The sequence below is a fragment of the Serinus canaria genome, chromosome 1A (assembly GCF_022539315.1).
Source record: "Serinus canaria isolate serCan28SL12 chromosome 1A, serCan2020, whole genome shotgun sequence".
NCBI lineage: Eukaryota > Metazoa > Chordata > Aves > Passeriformes > Fringillidae > Serinus > Serinus canaria.
Window position 1 is genome coordinate 58,241,705 of NC_066314.1, and position 17,127 is coordinate 58,258,831.

A 17,127-nucleotide genomic window follows, 5' to 3' on the forward strand; every position below is an offset into this window, starting at 1 on the left:
GAAATACACAATCTTAATTTTTATTGAGATGAGATGCTTAAAAGCAATTGCTCTGAAGTGTCTGAATGCTTTGGGCAAGTTGTTAATTGACAGTGGGAGGCTGAAAGTCTCAATCCTGCTATGATGGAGATGGTCCTACAGTCAGCTGCAGAAACCCTGATTCCCAACTGAGGCTATTTGTTTATTGGGATGGTGAAAGAACCAGGGCTGTTCCAAAATCTCCTGTCTTCCATTGGACAGTTCACTGAAGTGACACATTCCCACAAAATATTTTGATCTCAACAAATCAGAGTTTTTGGACAGAACATTCCTCTCCATAGCTTCCAGCATGTTCCAGAAATAAACATCAAACAGAGGAGACATGTTTGGGGTGACCTGTAAGGTTATCATGCAAAGCCATGGCCTGAACATGAAGCAAGAAAAACAGAAAACTTCCATTTTAACCAAAGGGCAGAGGAACAGCCCTTATCTTACCAAAAAAAAAAAAAAAAAAAAAGTGGAAACCCCAACTCAACCTTAGTCTGGACTGGAAGAAGAGCTAGAAGTGTCACATAAACCACGAAGGCAGTGTAAAGTCCAGGGCAGGTCCTCAGAAAGTCTTAGAGGAATGATGATTTGAAGCTCCTTTACCTTTCCCTGAATTGCTCTCTGTAGACTGTGACAGTCTCTTGACACGTTTCTTTCCCCTCCGTGCCTCGTAAATGGCATTGATTTTCAACACCAGCTGCTCAGCAAACACACAAACAAACAAGGTTAATTTCTTCCCCAGGCAATAAATTGAGTTAGAATTTCATGCAAAGTGCTCTTTATCCCAACCTTGGCCATAGTGAAACTGTTCCCTTGATGGTGCAGGATGCACAGTTCCCAGGATCTGTGCTGTACTGCCTGTGCTCACTCGGTACAGCAGAGCCAGGGGAAAAAACCCTGCTGAAAGGCCACGCCTTAATGCACTTCCACACTGTGCAGCTGTGTCAGCCACACAGAGTCCACCTCTCCATACCATGATCCCTGCTCCAGGGAGCACCAGAGGGTCCCCTGGCAACCTCTCCTGGTCTGCAGGTTTGGAAGCAGAAAAGACTGGAGGATAACTGAAGAAATTGAGAAGGGTGGAGGCCAGTGATGCTGAAATATTTTACACTTGTGGTTTCCTTTGCAAATCCTGTAATCCCTGTGCTCCCAGCTGACCAAGAGAGAGGACATTTCAGTGTGGGGCAGTGCTGGGCTTAGCGGCTCATTCAGTGCCTCTGGTTTCCCTGTCCCTTCCTGAAGGGAAGGGGAATTGCAGCAGAGCCATGCCAGGCTTCCTGCTTGAGCAGACCTGCCTCCTTCTCAAGGTGCCAGGCAGGAGCAGTGGGATATGGCCACAGCATTCAGATTTATTCCATAAATAACTGGAATAAATTCAGATTCCAGATTTACATCCACACATGTCTTGTGAGCTCAAGGTAAGACAGGCCCACCACCTACTTGGTCAGGCAACTCTAAGCACAAATATTGAAGTGGGAGGCAGGATGCTCTGATGTGGAAGTGCAGCCTTCATCCAGATGCCCAGCTCAAGCCTCAGGTGATGCTGCCCTTGACAAGCAAACCTCAGTTCTGACCTGGCCCTGCAAGACTGCTCAGTGGCACTGTGTGGTAAATAAACACTTGGAATCCTCTCTTCAATTGACATAAAAGTATATGTGAACACACAGACAGAGCTCAAGCCCATGCACAGATGTGAAGACGTCCTGGGAAAGAAACCCCAAACATTTGCAGTCCTTGGCTCATTCCTGAAAGGCTGAGGCACACAGAGAGGGCATTCAAAAATCAGATATGCAAGCATGAACACAGATCTGGCAACCAGGAAACAAAGAAGATACACAAACACATCCCTTTTTCCCCGAATGCAAACTGTGGGTTTGGAAAAAAATCACCACAGACTGTCCCTGGTAGTCTCTGCTTGTCCTGCAAAGACCGGGATAAGCAACTGTGTTTTTATAACTGTGTTTTTGAAACATTCAATGGATAGAGTGCTGCCAAACCTCATTTGGATTGAATACACATCCTGCCAGATCTGAACGAAAATAAAATTTAAATGGAGTAATGGTGTATCCAAGTAACAAATATGAAATGTTGCTGCAGAAAATGCTCCTAACTGCAGACAAGTCCTTTTGTCACCCAATTGTCATTATGTTCTTTGCTCACCTACAGTCATACCGTAAATTATAAACAGCCAGTGCATCAATCAGAACAAGCAAAGAACAACAGATTTCCAGGAGGAAATAAACACACAACACACAGACAATTTCTGACTGTCCCATTCAGGAAGCACAGAAGGAAGTATGATGAGGTACATCTTCTGCAAAATATGAACTGCTTCTTTCCTCTCTGACACGCTTCAATTTCTATCCCAAAATTACAATGCCTTTTTTTTTTTTTCTCATTATGAAATCTCAGATGGAAAAAATAACTTCTTCAAAAGGTGCAGACATGTTTGTGTGCCTTCTCCTTCAGGCAGAAAGGGGGTTAGGCACAAGTCAAGTCAGCAGCCAGGACAGCAGCTACCTTGCAGGGATGCCACACACTGGAAACTAAGGAAAACCTGGTCTCATACTCACATTCCTGCCTGGAAGAAGTCAAACAAAAAAAAAAACAAAAAAACAAACTCCTAGATTTACCTTGGGAATCTTCCTTCTCCTCTTTCCATTCTGAGAGTCTCCCAAGGAGAAGAAGGTGTCATCTGGACTGCTGGGGGTTGAGGGAGGGCTGACTCTGGATGGTGAGCCAGTCCCATCCCGGCTCAGTTTCCGTATGTCTGGCAGTTTGAAACTCCGCCGCTCTGAGTTTTGCCGGAAAAACGGGGGTTTGGAAAGCAACTGGAAATGGAGGAGAAGGAATGAGTGACCACAGAACCTCGTGGGTCTTTACTCCACTGCTCACACTTCATATCAGCAAATCCAGCCACAGCACTCAGTTGTCAAAACAGCCTGAGAGTGCCCACGGATTTGTGCACATGCAGGAAACCCGTGCAGCTGCCAGGCTATATCTTGGCCAGCAACTTAACCAGCCCATTCTCATTCCAGAACACAACACAAGCTCAGGGGTTGGCAAGAAGGTCTTGCTCCAGTGTGGAAAAAAATCTCCCAGGATTTGGGTAATCGAGAGGGTGGGACTGTAAACAGGACAAGACTAACCAACCAACCACAGGCATTTGGGATGAGGAGCAGCTAGGCAGGAGGGACAGAGAAGCAGTGAGAGCAGGCAAAAAGCACTGTCAGTATGGCTGCCTTTGACAGGAGCCAGAATCAGATAGTTCAAAGGGTACAAGAGATGCTGTTAGACAATTATAGACTGCTTTCCTCCCAAACTCATTAGCAAGTTTGGTGAGAGTACAACAGAAGATGTTTAAGCAGCAGAGTGAAGTTCCTAAAGTCTCTGACCAAAAATAGATCAGAGAAGTAGAAAGCTAAGCTCCAGATAAAGAGGGGCAAACTACTTCTCACCAGAAAGATAAGAACACCTTTTATCTTCTCCTACAATATTTCCCAGTAGTTCTGACAAGGTAAATTGCACCTTTTGTGGGAACAGTATTTGCACTGCCAGGGGATGTATCTGGCACTAAGAAGTGTGGGGGAGAGTTATCCAGCCTAGTTCTGAGCAATTCACAGCAGCACTGTGCCTGTAGCTGAGGCAGCACCACCATCTGCCTCCACCAGCAGACATACTCAGCAGTTATTAGCCACACCAATTAATCCACTCAGATTTGCTCAGGTGTCTCTAGATTTGGCAGAAGATGCTCAGATCACAAAAATGTTTGCCCCCTACAGGGAAGTCATATAAAAATGAGGCTGTAAGGAGTCTCTGCACTGAAGGATCCCATTCTGCACCAGGCATATGAGCTGCTACAGCTATAATAGTCCTGAAAGTCTGTCCAGAGCCATTCCCCATCCCTGCAGCCTGGCCAGGCTCTCCACAGGATGAATGCTGCAGCTGCAAACCCATTAGCTGCCAAGAGAGCTGCAGCATTTCTGTTCTGACTGATGCAGATCAGGGCTTTTAGACACCAAAGCACACTAGAGTAACATAATGACTCCTGTTCAGCTCTCCTGCTGGGAACAGCATCTCTGGTGAAAGGCATTCCTGTGCAGAACTGCAGCCCCCTTCCCCCAGCACATGTGGGAAATCTGGGTGCACAGGTGACTGCAAATCTCTGAGGGAGATCAGCCTCATCCCAACACTCATACATATGGCCCCTTGCTGCTCTGGACCTAACTAGCAACAAGGAGAATGCATTGAGAACCACAGAATCATTTTCATTGAATTATCCAAAGACACCTTAGTTGCTGATTAAGCTGGTTGGACAAGAGCAGCATGTCAAGGAATGCAGCACATAAAACTTCTGAAAATGTTGGATAACAGCTCTAATAATAGTTGTTACTTGGAAAGCATGAGAAAAACCTTTGGCCAGGAAAGCTGTTTTTAGATCCCTGCTATCCACTCTGGACCCAAGATGCAGGGCATGTTTATTGCCAAGATGACTTTGGCTGTCATGCTGTCCCTGCTGTCCTAGCTTGGATTATCTAAACAGGCAACATGAATCAACCAAAGCAGCTTGGGAGGCTGAGAGAGCAGAGCTGCCCTTGGTAAACCCTGAGCTCTGAGCAAGAGGTGCCAATCAAAGCTTTACCTCTTTTGGTTCCATGGACAAGGAGGAAAAAGGCACCAAGCTGTGAGCTGGGCTGTGGTGGGGACACCCTTCTAGCACTAGCTCTCCACCCAGGGGACTGGCACTGCCTTACTTACCAGCAAACTGTCTCATGGAGAGAGCAGAAAAGGCTCCTGGGGGGTGGGGGGTGTGCTGCAGAGGCACCAGCATGAGCAGACTGCACTGCCCAAGACACTGAGACAAGGCTACTGCAGGCCATGATTACCCAAACACTTCCATGCCCTCTTTGAGGGGAGAAAGGTCTTCCCACACCACCAGGGAAGGCAATCTTGGAGTGAAAAAAATGTGAAAGCAAACAAACCATTTATGTAAGGGCATACTGGTTTGTTTTTTACCTCCCTGAAGGGCAGTAATTCCCCTCTTATCACACTGTACTCTGTGGCAAAAGACACAAAGGAAAAATCCCTAACATGATGCAGGTGCCCACTTTTTCCACACAGGACCAGGATTTCACCCAAAAACTTTCTGGAGCAGAAGAGGTGGCCACTTGAATCAAGCACCTTTGTGGGAGTCCCAGGTACAGAAGAGGTGGGGGATGCTGGGAAGGTCAGGACACATTTCTTCCCCAGACAGCGGCTGTTGGTCTCGATGTCTTCATAAGGGTTTTCCTTTGAGGGTGGATCTGCAGCAAAAAGCCAAAAGCAAAAGATTTTAAGTGCAGAAAATCTCTGAGGTTTGCCATAAAAATGCGTTTAGGGATCCGCCGGTCTTCTCCCACCTCCCCCATCAGACATAAAGACCTGTTCTCAAGCATTCCTGCAATTGCTTCATCCTCTCCATAGCCCTGGAAGTCCAGCTGCTTGCTGGGCAGTGTCCAAAGCCTGACACAGACAAGTGCAGCCATAGAAACATATCACAGATACTACAGATGGAAAAGACCCTGCGAGCCCTCAAGTTCATTTTCCTGTACCCAGAAGAGCTGTGATGTTCTCATGAACATTAGCTCATAACCACATTTTCTTCTTTCCAGTCCTCTGCTTGGAGCTGCTCAATGAAACTATGAGCTGAAGCCTGGCATGAAGGTCCTCTCTCTGTTTCAGCCCCACATTTGTGGGGATGACATCTGATCACCACTTACTTGGGGTTGAAGTGATGCCCTGCTCTTGGGCTGACTGCAGGAAGATTTAATCCACACTCTGAACATAGATATCTGTCACACAATCCAGGATTTCAAACATGCCTACCAATCATGGAGACCTCAATCTTACATGCTGTACTTTAGAAAGAAGCATTAAGCCACTCAAAGTAGATGCTCCTCCCCTGGAGAAGGATGGGAAGGGAGGGCCTGCGGCACACAGCCCACACCTCTGAAGTAGATGTAGGTTCCTTTCTTCCCAGTAATTCTGGAGATGAGGCACACAACTAATTTGAGTTTTGAACACCCAAAATGATATCTAATGAACTTCTTATATCCCACTCTTCAGCAGTACTAGGGAATGTAAACCTAAGTGTGTTCACAAGAGCACAATTCTGACAAAGCAGGTTGTGACATCTCCACCCAAGCAGCTACGAAACCACTGACAAAGGCTTAGCCCAAGCACCTGCACAAGCAATGATATGTTATGAGCCTTGTCTCCTCACTGCCCTCATTTCATGCCACATCCCAGTGGATAGCTGGGACTCGAAGCAACTGCCTTTCTCTTGCTGTCACATAATGCTTGGCTGAGAGTAAAGACTGAAGCCAGGGGTGCTGCACGCCCCTGGAGCAGGACCAGTAATGGCTGTGGGATCTGTCTCACTGGTGCACTCCCACCTGCCTGCCCAGCTGGGGCAGGAGTGCAGCTGAGCTCTTCAGACAAGGACAGAAACCCAAGTCTTTCCCAGCACTGTCCTCTCCAGTAGCCTGTGACACCCAGCACTCCAGCAGGGAGCCCAAATTCACCACGGAGAAGGCAAGAGGGTGTGACACCAGCAAAGCAGGGCTGCACTAACACTTGGTCAGCAAACATTCTCCTGTCCCTGAAACTGGCTCCACTTTCTAATTTCAGTGGCCCCTTTCAGTATTGAAAATGTACTTCAGCTGTCATGCAACTGGGAAGATTGGAGAAAAAAAGAACAAGCTTGGATTCTGCTGCGTGTCCCATCCTCAAACTGCTAAACAAGTCCAATTAGCTTCAGCCTAGAAGAAAGAACACAATTTCCCTCTTTTTTACAAATCAGCCTAGTGATCCATCTACCAGCTTCCAATTTTCCAGGTAAGCAATGGTGCACAGGGGAAAAGAGGGTGCATGAAGGAAATCTGTGTGACTTGCTGGGAATTGGAACCATTACCCCAGCAGCAGCTGAACCCCCCTAAGCCACACAGATGAGTGTGTGTATGTGTGTGCTTGCACATCCTGATGGGCACGTGTGATTGTCTGTGGGCAGCAGCAGTGTCCTGTGGCTGAAGTCTTGCTTCCCCCTCCACTGGTGAGGTTTTCACATGATGTTTGTCTTGTGGATTAAACTTGTCTGTGGTCTTGTGAAAAACAAAACTGCAGCTTTTTATTTTGAGTTATCCCCATCCACCCCTTTTCCCAACCTTCCATGGAAGCACCACCAGGATTGCAGGAACCAATTAAAGATCACTGACTCCAGGCAAGGCCTTAACATGCAGCAAGAAAACAAAAAACAAACATGCTCTATTAGCTGACAATTACCTATAACTTTGCTTTCTTCTAATCTTTGCAAGTAAAAGCTGGAGGGGACAGGAACTTCAGACTGATATTTGAGTTCCCTGCACACTTGGGACATGGGGGTGTGCTTGTGTTTGAATAGATGGATTTGCCTTCACAGCCACTCTGTAATGCTATCCATGTTATTCCAGCTGACAAGGTGACCCTTACTCAGTGGTTTCTGAGACCTCCCATCATGGCCCAACACAAAAACCCCACAGCAGCTGCCTAGACACTCCCTGTTCCTTTGGCCCCCCAAGTGAAGAGAAGGAAAAAAGCAAACACAAGGCCCTTAGCTGAACAAATGAGGCCGACACCTTCAAAAATGTCAGAAAGGATGGATTGGAGTGGCCTTGTCTGCCATTAGCCCCAAAGGAACACAATTCCTTTCAGAGTCTCTCTCATTAAGTATGATCAGATTTTATTCTATCAAAATAATAATGCCTGGCCTGCTCCTAAGAAAGTGCAGCTCCTCCTATGCCCAACAACCACAGAGCACCTTTGCAAGATTACAGCAGCATGGCAAGAGTTGATGCAGCTATTCCTTCCTAATCTGCTGACCTCTGCCAAGAGATTTACACAGCACCAGCCTGCAGCTACTAAAACTCATTAAGGCTTTTTCAAGGGGGACACTTCTATGTTCCATCAAAGGCCACATACTCACAATATTAAAAAACACTATACAAATGGAGAGGGTTACAGGAAATAGTCTTTAAAATGGCATTGATCTGACACTGAAGTTAGAGAACTAAATAAAACTCAATTTCAAAGAGTGTGGGACCCAGTTTCTTAATTGCAATGGTACCTGAAGCCATACACGATCCTATTCCTGAGCTGTGGAACTGACTTCAAGGCCATGTTTTCAGACTGCTCGCATTATCTCAGCAGTGAAAAATCACCACAATGGACAGATCAGAGCTGTGAGAACTAATCCACAGGACAAAAGGAAGGCAGAGGAGATATGCCAGCAAAAAATAAAAGCTGCTTCCCATATGCCTCAGGTTTATCTTTGAAGCTGATGAGCTTTGAAGTACCCCATCCATTTTTCTTATTACTTGCCAATAACATGCGCAAAATGTGTCCTGGTTTACATTTGGATAATGAACACACTTTATTCAGCACCTCTGCTGAATGCCTGTTGACCAGGAGTCCCTGCTGCTCAGGACTAGCAGGCAGCTCCCTCCCCTGTGCAGGGTTCCTACCCAGGATGTCTTCATAGACGTTCTCCTCAGATAAAGTGCGTGTCAGGGCCAGCTTGGTCTGCGCGTACCAATCCACCCGGCCGTGCTCGGATGAGGACTGCAGCAAGTCTTCAAACTCATACGATTTCCTGCACCATGGAGGGGGGAGGAGGGACAGAGAGGAGAGTGATGCAGTTAACCAGCATTGATAACCAAATTGCAGCTAATTCACTTCTCCAAAGTGCGACACAGCTGGCAAAATAAATCACTAAGAACGTTTGGCTGCCTCATCCCAAACAAAGCATGAAAAAGCAATGCTGAGATTGGCTGGTCTTATCAGCCACGCAAATAAAGGCTTTTGGGGGTGCCACAGATAATCTGGGTTGTTATGGCAATAGCACACAGTGGAGATGCAAGTGTGAAATGGCACATCTTGGAGCACTGCACAGAATCTTAGGACATGAGAGGTCCCATTTACAGAACAGATCCCACCCACAAAAAGTGTAAGAGGGCCCCAAAATCAGCTCTCTGAGCAGCAGAGAAAAACAAAACTTGCTTGTGGAATGGTAAGAAAGGTAAAACTGTGCCCTCTATGAGCAAACCTAGCAAGCTTTGATTTCCTTTCTGCAACGTAGCCAGGAACTTTTAAGTGACAATTTACCCGGAGGGCATTAGAAAAGCTGTTTATTTTATGTTCTCCACTCCAAAAATGTGTGACAATCATGTGGGAGGGGATAAGAGGCAAGCAAGCACTCCAGAAGAATATATACACATCAGATTGACTGAGGTTTACTGTGGACAGTGAAAATGCTGCAGTAGAGACTAGAGATTATCATTCCAAATACTGTTCCAGACCAGCTGTGGTCATTTTGTAATTAAGTGGAGTTTCTCCTAAGAAAAACAAAACAAAACCCCAACTCCCTCAATTCTGGGCTCGAAGGTTAAGCCATGTAGTACAGTGACCTTAAATCTGCCATGACTTATCCCTCCACAGTTACCCTGTGGAGTAGTGCTGGCCACACATACATTCCCAGAGACATGACTGAGTGATGATTATGCTGGAGACTCTGAGCAAAAAGGGAAGATTTGTCTCTCTCAGAGAAAGAGGGGAAGGTGGGACTCCACCATGAAGACCAATAGCACCATGAAACACAGCCCCAGTACCTGTGGTCAGCGTTGTTCTTGTGCTTCCCGCTCCAGAGCCTTCTGCTGACAGCTGATGGGGGAGGAGAGGAGGGCAGAGGAGGGGGAGGAATGGATGGCAGAGGGGGTAAGTTTCTTTTATTCCTAACTACTGGCACCCAGTCCTCTTCCCCCTCATGTTTGAAAGTCCGCCGAGGCTTGGGCAGTGGGTTGATGAAAGGCTTCTTCTCTGGCACCCCCGGCTCTGTGTACACATTCTCCACTGTGCAGTGCTTGGATTTCACATGAGAAGTTCTTATCTCTTCTAGAGTCCCAAAAATCGGCTCACTGATGTCAGAGTCCACGCCAAGAAGCCTTTTGTTGAGCTCAGCCCCACACACACCCTCATGGCCCTCGGGAGCGGCGTGCCCTTGGGCTGCCTTCTCCTGCAAGCACTGTGGGGAATAGTAAGTACCAGGCAACTGTGGCTGCAGCTCTGCTGAGCCATCTTTCAAAGCCTGCTCTAGCTTCTTGACCTGACTAAGCACTGAAAGATTCTCCTTCTGGACCTCCCACTTCCCACCTTTCCCTTCCTTGCATTTTCCAGGGCTGAACTCCATTTCCTCATCCTTCTGCGCTTCCCCTTTTCGCTCTGCTGCTTGCCCTGTGCCTTTCTGAGCTCCTGCTTTCCGCTCATTCTCTTTGCCTGCCCCTTTGCACTCCAGTTCCCAGCTCATAAGTCTCTTGGTCTCTGCTTTCCTTGTCACCGGTGCTTCCCCACTCATCTTCTCAGTCACACAAGGCACCTTGTGCTCCTCTTTAACTCCTGCCTCCTCCTCCCTGCGGGGAGCAGGCTGCGTTTCCTTTTTCCCTTCCCATTCTGAAATTTTGTCCTTGATGCTGAAGGACTTATTCCTCAAGCCAATTTTTCCAGGTGACCGTGTATTCTGAGCGCCTCCTATCTGTCTCCTGATGATTTTATTGTTTTCTTTGACATTCAGATCCACAGATGGGTCACTGATGATCATTTTAGGACTAAGCATGTTCTGCTGAAAGCAGTCGAGCCTTGGATCCAGCATCAAGTTCTCCAAGGCTCCCAGTGGGTTCTTCACCACAGAAGAAACTGGTTCAGCTTCAGGTGTTGAACCAAGGGCAACAGAGGAACCTTCAGAACATTTCTCACTCAAAAATCCACACAGAGGTTTTTCTAATTCCTTCACAGCTGCTGTATTGTTTTTATCTGCAAGCTTGATCCTGCATATCAAAGGCAAAAAGGAAAGAAATATTCACTGCCATTACTCATCCTTGGTTTACTTCATCAGCTCCTCAAGATTTACTCATGAAGGTGATGGCAGAGGATGCTAAAATCAAGCACTTGACATGGGCTTAAAGGAGAGGATGCTCAGGGAAAGGTCCTTCTAACCAGAACATACTGCCCTTCTCTCATTAAAACCAAGATGAGGTTGGAAATGGAGCCTTTCTCTGTGGAATAAGTAAGCTGTTTGGGTCCAAAGTGCAAGAAAAATTCCAAATATACTTAGTGTAGAGATTTCCAAGTGTGTGAAACCACAGTATCAATGCTGTGATATTCTGTCAATATCCTGCTGAACAGGCAGTTATTCCAACTCAGAATGTTTCTGAACTGAAGCACTTGGCTACGTCTTTGAGGTTTGCCTGGGCTTGGGAAAGAGCACCAAGACAACAAAAGGTAATTACTGGGATGCAATTAGTCCCATTTAATCACAATCCCAACATTAAGATTCAACTTGGGAAATCGCCCCATTAACTTAAATGTGTCAACTGTGCCTCTTGCAGAACTGAGCAGCCTTGGAGGAACATCCCTGGGGATACCTTGTGTGCTGTCAGGCCTGGAGCTTTGTCCTGCAGCTAAGCAGTGCTGGCAGCCTTTGCAGACTCGGTTGTGGTGCAAACTGAGCCTGGGACAGCTTTCTGAGAGGAAACAGGACCTGAGACACACCTGCTCTTCCTCAGCCTCCTGGCTGGGCAGTGTCACTGTGCTTTGGCTGTGAGCACCACCAGCTTTCCCAAGTCGGGCACCACAGTGCCATGGTGGCTGGACCTCAGAGCAGAAGGCACCAGGTGGGGACAGTGGGGCTCCTCTGAGGAGTCTCCAGGCTTAAAGACTTGCAGTGCAGGCATTGGCAGAGATATCATCAGCACAAGTGGTCTTGCCTTGGGGCAGACCTTCTCCAGCGCTGTGAGTCTGGAATACCAGCAGTCTGACTGGAGGATTTAACACACAGAATTGCAAGATGGGACCTATGGGGTGTGTTCTAATGGGGGAGCAGAGAGGGACAGTGCCCAGCAGAGAGAAGGTTTCCTTCCTTTGGTTTTCCTTGTGTTGGGGACAAAAAAGACAAGCAAAGCACAGTGGCACTGGAACATGGAAAGCTCTCACCTCTCACCAGACTTGCAGAGAGCACCCCCAGACGTGCTGCTCACATCGGCCGCCTTGCTTGCTGTCATCATGTCAGCACACGGCAGGGCAGCAGGTCACCTGCAGACAGACACAAAGGAGAAGCATTGCTCTCTGCTCAGCATCCTTCTCTTTTCCTTCTCCACACACAGACACACACATTTCTCCTTGAAATCCAGGAGAGGAGCTGCAGCAAGACATGACAGCTGTCTGAGGACAGCCCAGGCTTCCTCCCCTGCCAAACAGGAAGAGGGGTGACAGCAACACCCCTCAGAAGCCCAGCAAGCAGCTGACAGTTTTTGAGGGCAAAAATTGTCTTTGACTCAGCATCAATTGCGGCACCTTGAATATGGAGACCATTTCAAGAAGGCTTTTATTGCTGTCAAAATCTCATCAGATTTAGATTTTCCTTCCCCTTGCAGAAGACTAAACCAAAAACAATTTTATAACAACCTGTGTTAAGGCCACAAGTCTGAGGTGGCTGCTGAACATACAACCCTGTCACAACATCTGAAGCTTGGGATAAAAAAACTTAGCCTGAAGAAAATCTTAGGAAAACATTTTAGCCTGAAGAGACCACTCCACTGGTCTTCTCTCTGGTGGGCCATGTTAGCCTGCTATTGATCTCATTTCAGAGGACAACTCCTTGTGGGGATAAGATAAATCATTCACAAAAATGAGTCATTCTGTTTGCCTCATAATTTCTAGCACTCTTAAAATGACTGTCCCTCTCTTTGAGTGCCACTGCTACCCAGTCAATGCAACAGACTCCATCTCCATTTTATTGTGCTGCAATGCTCTTTTTTGAGAAATAGAAAATGGAAGAAGTACTGTTACTCTGCAGCACCATCTCTGCTCACTTACCAGGGTGGTCTGCCTGCTCTAAAGCATTGCAATGACAACAGGCTCACCATCCTGCAGGCAATACTTGGGAAAGTCTCTCAGGTATCTTCACCAGCTGCTCTGCCAGAGGCTGCCCTGCCATGCCTGGCATTTGACAAGACCAAATGCCTCTTGTCATTAAAAAAACACATAGCCCCCCACACCAGAAACAGGAAAGAACAAAAGGAGCTCTCGTTTCCACTGTTCAAGTTTTTGGGCAGAGAAAGGAAAAAAGGGGGAGGGAAATCAGTTTTGTTTGTTCACAGTTTTCTCTCCCTCCTTTTATTCCATACTGGCAATGTTCCTGAGGCTAGGAGTGAACTCTGGGTCAACTCAATGTGTACACACTGGGGCAGCTCATTGCTAAGCATTTAGCAGACTCTCTTTTCCCAGACAATAAACCCCCTTGGCTTCTCTCCCTCATTAGTAACTGGAACAAGCACCCACTTCACTTCTAGACACAGAGCAGCCTTGCAACACTGTCAAGAAAATTTACCAGCCCAAGGACCAAAATCTATTCATCCATCTGCTAACTCTTATGGATTGAAAATAATGAAAAACTAACCATACTCATGGCCTTGGCCAAAGAATGACTCACCCAGGGAGCCAAAGCAGATTCCTGCAAAGCTGCAACACAGTCTGCTCGGCACTTGGTTTACAACATCCCTAGAGCAGGGACAGTCTCTTCACTCAGCACTCATTTGGTGCCTTGCAGCTCCTCATCGCTGCCTTTGGCGGTGAGAAATACATTTCTTGTGTCCACACACACAACCCCCGTGGCTCTGCTGAAACATCAGATGTTCAGCAGAGCCAGGGGATGCACTCCTGTGTCTTCATGAGATCACCCAGTTTCCCCTTCAGGAAACTCCATCTCTCAGCCTTTTCCAAGAGCCCACCAACAAACCCTGTTTGAAAAGGAACATCTGGGTACCAGCAGCTGTGCGCCGATGCTCGGCACAGTCAGCTCCCTGGCAGGCCTCCTGTGGGACAGGCCAAAAGCAGAGGATACAGACTAAGAGGTGCACTTGTTTCTTCCTCTGTGGTGGATGGGACAGACTCCATCAGCCCTGATTTGCAGAAGTGAGCCACAAAGCAGCCACTGAGTGCTGCAGGGGTCTCATGGGAAAGGAGCACCACTGCCAGCAGCAGATGAGCATGACTTGGAACCAAGGGCAGATGTCCCTTCCAGGCGCAAGTGTGGCTGGAGTAACCAAAGCAGCACACCCATACTAGGCAGATTAAAGGGTGGCCCAGGAGCTTCCAAAGCTGTGACACAGCAGGTACCTACTAACACCCCCACGGAAAACACACACTGCTTAGGGAGTGAAGCCATCCCTAAGAGATCCACGGGCAGCTGTGCCTTCCCTCTGAGCAGCAGGGCACACATGGTGCCCCCAGCACCACCTGGGGGATCACTGCAGCACGTTAGCTGGTTCTGCTCAAAAGAGTAAATACTTATCCAAACGCATTAGAAGACAATGAGGGGAAAAAGAGTCACCTCTGGAATAAGACAGCAGAAATTAATATGGTACCTCTCAATAAGTCCAACAATCAAATAATTTCCTGGGGCCAAGCACAAGCCCAGATGAGCTTCAGAGGTGATATGATCATCTCTTCCAATAAAAAGATCACTAGAAATAACTCACAGGCCTGACCCACAGGCATTGTCAACACCCAAGCAGAGGAATTGTGATGGCAATGATGGAAAATTGCCTCCAGCAGACAGAGAATATCTACTTTTGTTTTCCAGATTTTGGCTCCACAGGACTCCCAGAGCCAACATGACAGTTCATTGTGAAGGGCAAAGGGAATTCTTGTCCTTCCTGACTGCCCACATCTCTCCTACAATTAACTACACACTACCCTGTGTGCTGGCTCAGGCCCTTTGGAGCATCTCTGTGACCTGCTACAGCTCACTGAGAGTTTCTGACAAAGCAGCACGTGGAAGGGGCCCAGCACAAACCCAGTCTGCTACAAGGGAGGTAATGAGGTTGTGTGCACAGGAGGGCAGAGGGGAGAGAGCACAAAAGAGCATGTGTAAGGCTGGGGAAGGGAGACCTGCCAGAGGCTGAGAAGTGTTATCTGGAATGCTTTGCTTTCCTGTCTTACGAGCAATGTGAACAGGGCCCTACAAACTGCCTAGAAGAAACAAGCAGGGCTGAGTTCTGTTAGCAGGAGACCCAAGGAGGACAAACACACACCCAACAAGCTCGTACTTCTTGGCAGGTTGCTGCTTTCTCTAAAACCCACACGAGAACTTTCTACCAGCAATGGGAGGCACAGCCCTGCAGATACAGAGCCTGAGGCCACCGCACCTGGCACGTACATCCTGGACATCAAGGCCATAAAAGGGGAGAGAAGATACTGAGCCCCATTTGGAGAACCTTGCCACTGCAATTTAGTCCCTGCCATTGTTTGGGGGAACAAAGCAGTCATCTGATAGTGTTTCAAAATTAAACTGGGAAAGGAAGGACAGGGGAGGAGGCGGGAGGAAAGAGGGAGGGGAGGGAGCTCTCAAACCTGTTGGCTGGGCCCTGGGAAGGATGTGAAGTCTCCCAGCAGAAGCCTCTCGGCGTATCTCCCACACGCACCCGGCCTCACAATTCCCAGGGCCATGTGATAGGGGCTTCCTGCTGCCAATGAAGGGAGACCTACCCCGACCTCTCTCTTCCAAACAGAGTTCCTGCCTGCTTTGTGTTCGCAGAGAGGCGTTTGTTTACTGATCTATCATTGGCATGCAGGAAACAGCCTTGACATGAGCTGTAATCATCTGTCTCCAGCAATAGCTGTTTGGCTTTCTTCTAATTTAAGTTTTCCTCCCGCCCCCCTTCCCCAGTGCCCTCTTCCCCACTTCCGATCCAAACGCGTTTGCAGCGCGCACATCTGGTTCAGGGCACGGGATACCATGTGATGTTTCCAGAGTAACCAGTGAATAAAAGAGAGGCACGCTCCCACCCTCAGAGGGCAGAGAAGGCTTCCAGAGGGACACCTCCAGGGAGAGGAAGACACCAGCTTTGCCCACTGCACTTGGTGCAGCCACCAGACCACGACAAAATCCAGGGGAGCACAAAGGCCCTGCAGTCCATGTTACTGCAGGGCACACAGCCAGCACGCAGGTCACACACGGGGAGCCTTGTCTCTGAGGTCAGCAAACCTCCCAGGCCCCCCTTCTTGGCAGTTTTGTTTGTGGGAAATAAACCAAGCATACCCCAAAGGTGGTTTTGGGTATTACCCTTGCTGCACGCTGGAGGCCATATCTCATGGTTTCCTTTGCTCTGTTTACTTTGCACCTCCCAAAAAATTTCATCCATGTCCACATATGCTGCTGATGCATATGAACAGCAAAACTTCACAGCAACAGGAACAACCTGCAGCTGGCCCAACTCTCCTCCATGAAGCAAAAAAGACATGTTGTGTTTCTCCTTGGTGCTCAGAATCTGGGTAACTTTGAGCAGCCAAAGCCTACAAGTCACATCTCCCTGCTCCGGTGCTTTACACAACAAAGGGTGCAGTATAAAGCCAGCAACAAGGAGGCAACAATATATAACATATATACACATATAAAGAACAGGAAGGATGCCAAGAAGACAAAACACTAACAGGAAAAACATGAGTAAGGGGAAACCAACAGTTAAAGCCTTGAAGGCTCCCTCCCCCAGCCCTTGCTCTGTTTGGAGCCTGTTTTCCTTTGGGGGAAGCAGCAGGCATGAGGGTGCGTGCCTGTGCTCACACACACACAGCCCCAGCACCGGGCAGTGTCCCCCTCCCCAGCATGAACTCCCTGCCTTCCCGAGGCCACTGCACAGTGTAACCTCAAGGAGGGAGCCCCTGCTCAGCAGGGAGGACACAGCCAAGCAGGGATGCAGCCAGAGCTGAGATGGGCACCAGGACCCAGGAGAGGCTCCCTTGGTGAAACAAGGTGCTTACAGTAGAGGAGTCCCTGACTGGAGGTGCCCAACACCAGCCCAGCAGCAAGGCATGGGTTTTCTCAAACTTGAGCTCCACCACACGTGCCATGAGCCCTCCCTAGCTGACAGCCCCAACAGCTTCTCCTCAGACAACTTACACAAAGTTCACTTCTTTCCTCTCCTGGTCAGTTCTGCAGATAGGCCACCCCCACAGCAGCAGGGCTTCTCAGAAAAG

General features: G+C 48.1%; 1 protein-coding gene across 4 annotated transcripts in view; it reads right to left on the reverse strand.

Annotated features, from left to right (window-relative positions):
• Positions 1 to 17,127, reverse strand: part of DENND2A (DENN domain containing 2A) — a 57,602-nt gene that overhangs the window by 22,625 nt on the left and 17,850 nt on the right. For all 4 annotated transcript variants that reach the window (XM_030237783.2, XM_050987967.1, XM_030237784.2 and 1 more), the window contains exons 2-7: positions 12,085 to 12,183; positions 9,708 to 10,919; positions 8,565 to 8,692; positions 5,209 to 5,330; positions 2,661 to 2,858; positions 631 to 724 (exon numbers count right to left, since the gene is read on the reverse strand). In XM_030237783.2, the coding sequence (XP_030093643.2) occupies positions 631 to 724; positions 2,661 to 2,858; positions 5,209 to 5,330; positions 8,565 to 8,692; positions 9,708 to 10,919; positions 12,085 to 12,155 (1,825 nt within the window). In that variant the 5' untranslated portion in view covers positions 12,156 to 12,183. The remainder of the gene's footprint in view (positions 1 to 630; positions 725 to 2,660; positions 2,859 to 5,208; positions 5,331 to 8,564; positions 8,693 to 9,707; positions 10,920 to 12,084; positions 12,184 to 17,127) is intronic.